Source organism: Cynara cardunculus (genome assembly GCF_001531365.2).
Source record: "Cynara cardunculus var. scolymus isolate 2C chromosome LG 1, CcrdV1, whole genome shotgun sequence".
NCBI lineage: Eukaryota > Viridiplantae > Streptophyta > Magnoliopsida > Asterales > Asteraceae > Cynara > Cynara cardunculus.
This window is the reverse complement of record NC_037528.1, coordinates 24,859,839-24,865,244: the sequence shown is the minus strand read 5'-3', so window position 1 is coordinate 24,865,244 and position 5,406 is coordinate 24,859,839. Positions and strand designations below refer to the sequence as shown.

The 5,406-nt window shown below is 28.5% G+C and overlaps 1 protein-coding gene across 1 annotated transcript; it reads left to right on the top strand.

The window, feature by feature from the left end:
- The first annotated feature begins 4,459 nt into the window (after positions 1 to 4,459).
- LOC112521587 lies at positions 4,460 to 5,406 on the top strand. The gene is made up of 2 exons (XM_025130534.1): positions 4,460 to 4,933; positions 5,015 to 5,406. Exons 1-2 carry the CDS (start codon positions 4,477 to 4,479, stop codon positions 5,092 to 5,094), a joined length of 537 nt encoding a protein of 178 aa, XP_024986302.1. The 5' UTR covers positions 4,460 to 4,476; the 3' UTR covers positions 5,095 to 5,406.

Sequence of the window (5,406 nt, the reverse complement as noted above, 5' to 3'; positions counted from 1 at the left end):
TCTTGCATTAATATTTTAATTCAAAATTGCCAAAATTATAAATTTCCTAATTTATCTATTGATTTGTGGTTAATATTGGTTCTCACAGTTACCACAAACTAATTAGTTCTCATTTCATTAGGCCCCTATATATATATATATATGGGGGTTCAAATGAGAAGTCGGTTAACTTAAGAGTAATGTGAGAATGGGCAAATCACATATGTATAAGACGTATACAAAGGTTATGTAGAGCAGCCATTGCACAGACAAGTTTTCTGTAGCCTTGGTTGTGTTGACCTGCATCTTTTTATACGTTTTGTAAATCATATGTGATTTGGTCGTTCTCGTATTCTTATAAGTTGATCGACTTTCCATTTGATCATATATATATGCACACACACAATATAATCATGTACAAAACCTATAAATTGTACAAACTTAAAAACTATTTTTCTTGTGTTGTTCCACATATGAAACAACACATGTAAAATATAATGTTTATATAATGTTGTTTCATACATATGAAAATTAGTTTGTAAGTTTTTACGAATTATTGAGTTTGTAAAAACAGAGGATTCTACATATATGTATACATATACGTATAATGAACCCATCTTTGGTTTATCACGCCTCCCTCAAGACTGATCACCGTCTCAAACCACCACCTACTAATCACACACATACACAAGCTTCATATACATATACATATACACTAACTTTGTATTATAAAATAATAAAATGATAAAAATATCCTCAGGCTCGTTTCTGACATTTTTTAGGCCCTGAACGAACATAAAAACAAGGGTCGCACTGCAAGAAACAAGGCTTTTAACGACTTTTGTTGTCGCTAAAAGTCCGTTTATCGTTAGAAAGAGTATATAACAACAATATGTCGTCGCTATAACTTGTGACACATGTCATCGCTAAAAAGACACATCGTCAAAGCTCACTTTTTCTTATAGTGACCTTCGTTAAGTACGGAAAAAAAATCAAAAAATGTTTTTCATTAATATAAAATTGAGTACAAGAAATGCTAATAATTTACTGAGTAAAAAAATCTTATTTATTTTTATTATAGATATATAAGAAAATACTTAAATTTATGTACTTCTTATTAGGTAATTTTAAACCAAGAGTATAGAAACTATGATTGATAATTTTTTATAAAAAATAAGAATTTTTTACTTTATAACAAGAAATATGTGTTATTTTGATACAAAAAGAGATTTCGTGTTAATGAAATAATCGTGAGGTCAATGAGAGATCAATAATAAAGAAGATTATCAAGATTTTCTAAACAAATAGACATATTAAGATCAATAAGAATATAAAACAAAAAATAATCCATTGAGATCTAGTAAAAATAAATAATGAATTAAACATATAATATGCAAGCTCAACAAATGATTGTTTGAACACTTAAATAGAATCTTGTGGTATGGTGGAATCTCAATAAAAGATACATAAGTCAAACAATTGATGAAAATATTTAAATTCTATTTTCCTTCTTTTTTTGCTCAACTAAAATAAAATGTTAATATTAAAAGTTTATGGAACATGATATATATAAGAGACATTACTAAATACATTTAGTATAAAAAATTTATTGATTAATCACAAAACCATGAAACACATCATAAATCATAAGAACAATAGATTAATTGTAAGACAAAAGTAAAATATTTTATGTAGAAGCAAAAATAGATAACAATAGTCGATAAAAAACAATTATAACAACATAACCAAATAGCAATAATCAATAAAAATAAAAATTGATAAAAATATCTAACAAAAATATATAGCAATAGCAAGCACATGACCTTAACGTTGAATTGTTGAAGCACAAAAATAATCAAGCATATAGAGATAGCAATAGCCAATATCATTGGACCTTGTTGAAGATAAAAAAAATTAGATGAACAATAAACAATAGCATATAATGAATGAATAATTATTATTTTTTATTTTCTTCTCCAATATAATTAATTGATATATTTTTGGGCTATTATTATTTACTAAATTATTTTTGTCTCTTATTATATGCTATAATTTTTTGGTTTTTTTAATTTATTAAATTATTTTAGACTACTATATATTTTAAAATGAAAATTTGGGTCCCTAATATTTTTGGACCCTGAACGTATGCCCGTGCCGCCCTCCCCGGGACGGCCCTGAATATCCCCAACGACAATCCAACAAAGGGAGCTGCGGTCGAGAAATGCAAATCAAGAAAATGGTTTTTAAATTTATTAAATGTTAAATACTTTATTTAAAAACTCAAGGACCAAAATGATAGTTTACTCAAAATTAGAAATAAAATAATAATAAAATATTCCAAGATGGTGATACTTTCATTAACATTTTAATGAAAAATAATAATTTATAAAATGTGTTTGCATTTTCCTTGGTTGAAATGCAATCTAATCAATATATTCCACAATCATCAAAATTAATTTAATAAATTGCATTTATTGACATTTGACTAAACTTCCTTCAACAAGTACGTTAAGCAACCTCCTCATCAAATCATCTTCATGATGAATATTACTTGTTACAGATTTTCTTTAATTAATATATTGAGAATGAAATTAATTGATTATATTAAATTATTTCTACCATCTTTTTTTATTTATATAAATTTTCATTTACCGTATTATTATATATTGCATATCGATGTATTTTGTACATTACAACATATAATCTCATAATGCCCCATGGCTTATTAAATATATGTTTATATCTCATATTAAATAACATGGATCATGTGTGTGTATGTATGTATGTATTTGTATGTATTTGTTTTAAAATTTATAAAACAAAGACGTTGAGGGTGCACCACAAAAAATAGACGATTAATTTTCAAGATCTCTACAACCTATAAAAAATAGTTATGTCATCCATGGGTGGGACCCAATTGCCAGGTGTCATTTGCATATCCTCATGATTATACAAGTGATGCCATTTTATACTCCAATCACTGTCATCCACATCACAACAGCTGTCAACTGTCCCACCTTCCACCTCATCACTTCCCATTTTTACACTTCACTCCCTTGAGGTATTTGTGCTCTTCCATTTACCTCCCAAATATCTTAATACGTGTTTCTCCACTTTAATCAATACTTAATTAAACACAATTTTATTAACAACCTATAAATATATAACAAACAGAGTAAAAAAAACCGTTGTATCCTATTAAAAGCTACTATACGTTAGCTTATCAGTTATATTTTGTCCATATAAATGGGGCTTTTACAATAAGTACAAAAATAAACTAGTTCATATTGTTAACCATGGCCTGAAGTTTAATATATTAAAACCAACTAAGAACAAACACGTCCTACGTTACAAACCCAACCAACAAAAACTGAACCACCATCTACAAGACATAGAAAGGAGGGAGGCTGCAACTGGTACCTAGCAAAAACCTACACGGAAAACCCAACTAGAAGAAAGCAATAAACAATCGATCATTAGTCGTTTACGAAAACATGTGGTCAAAGTACAACGTCACAACCTACAAGATACAAAGAAAATATATAAACGATATTGAGTACTTGTGTATGAAAAATATATCCTTGTAAACGTTATCTATTAAGGTTATAATAAATATTAAGATTATCTCGTAAACCTTATGTGAGAAATATTCAGATAATAATTAAGAATACACATTTTAATAGTGTCTATAAATATGCTTTCAAAGTCTGATTTAAAGTGATTCTGTGACATTATTAATAATTAACGAATTTTAAGATGCTCTTAAAAGTATTATCTTTCATTAAATATCAACTATTTAAACATATAATCGTTAAAAAAAATGTAAAAGCAAAAATAAGAATAAATTAGTATTTTTTTTAAAAAGCATTTTACTTTATTTAATAAAACAATTTCTTATATGTTTAATATTCAAATGTGTACGATAACAATTTACAAATTATAATAATCTTTTATGTAAAACAAATCAACCATTAAAGAGCATTTTAGTACAATTTTTGTAGCCATATTCAAATAATTCTTTAACGAGACTTATTTAATCAATGTATTTTCATAAATTTTGATATAGAGAATATGATTAGAAATGCTCTAATTATTTTGTAAGGTTAAATATATAAAAAAATGTCACATTAATAGAATTTTACATGTAGAGAATAATATGACATGAAAACCTCATAACTCATATCAGATCATCATAATTTAATTCAAAAGTTACTATAATAAATAAAATTTCAAAGTATAATATACTAATAAGAAAATAATTTAAAAATAAGAAAAAATACAATTAGTAGAATAAAAAATTTATAAATAGATATATAGATTTTAACACATGTTGTAGATAAGTATAATTTTTTTTTTTTTTTTGTCATTTTGTGTTGTTTTATTGGTATTCATTCATTTGTAATGACGATTAAATATGAGGGGTGGATAATGTAATTTTTGTTGTCTATAAAATCCCTCCCCTTTCCTTGACATTAAGCAACAGATTGAAAGAAAGGCATGGGGAGCTATCCATACGAACCAACCTCTACCTTTTCTCAAGAAGATCAATATCAAGACCTCGATTTTTCAGATCAAACAACCTTTGATCACCAAAACTCATCTGGGTTCTTCAAGAAACAAGATTCATGGCCCAAAAACAGCATCCACAGAAGAAAAAACCAGGTGTTTCTTCAAGGGTATGTGGAGACACCTGATGAAGATGAACTTGTTAGGTCTAAGAGCTTAACCGATGAAGATCTTGATGAACTCAAAGGATGTTTGGATTTGGGTTTTGGTTTCAGTTACGATGAAATCCCAGAACTCTGCAACACCTTGCCGGCGTTGGAATTGTGTTATTCGATGAGTCAAAAGTTTCTTGATGAACATCAGAAGTCGCCGGAATCACCATCGTCGGCGGTGGTCGATGAAACTGCCTCCCCACCTCCGATTGCGAATTGGAAGATCTCTAGCCCTGGTGAGTGCTTGAATTTCAATGAGGGTGTTTTGTAATTCGATTGTTTTGTTGTTCATCTCTGTTTATTGAAATTTGGTGCAGGTGATCATCCGGAAGATGTGAAAGCAAGGCTTAAATATTGGGCACAAGCAGTAGCTTGCACAGTTAGATTATGCAATTAAGGACTTGATTGCATCAACTGACAGAAAGCCAAGATCAATCAGTTGCAGCAGCAGAGGTCCTTGAATCATGATCGATTATGGAAAAACCCGAAAGGAAATGTGATCAAGATGATCATGTTTTCTAACACTTGATCTGGAGATGGATGCTTGATGTTTCTGTCGATGAGGGGTTGCAGATTCGAGGGTTTATAACAAGAAATTACAGGAATTTGTTGTATCCGAGTTTTGACACAAAATCAGTTGAGGTAAATAATGGATGGTGTATCAAATGAATGCAAATAAATCTTGAAATAAGAAATTAAATATTTTCTA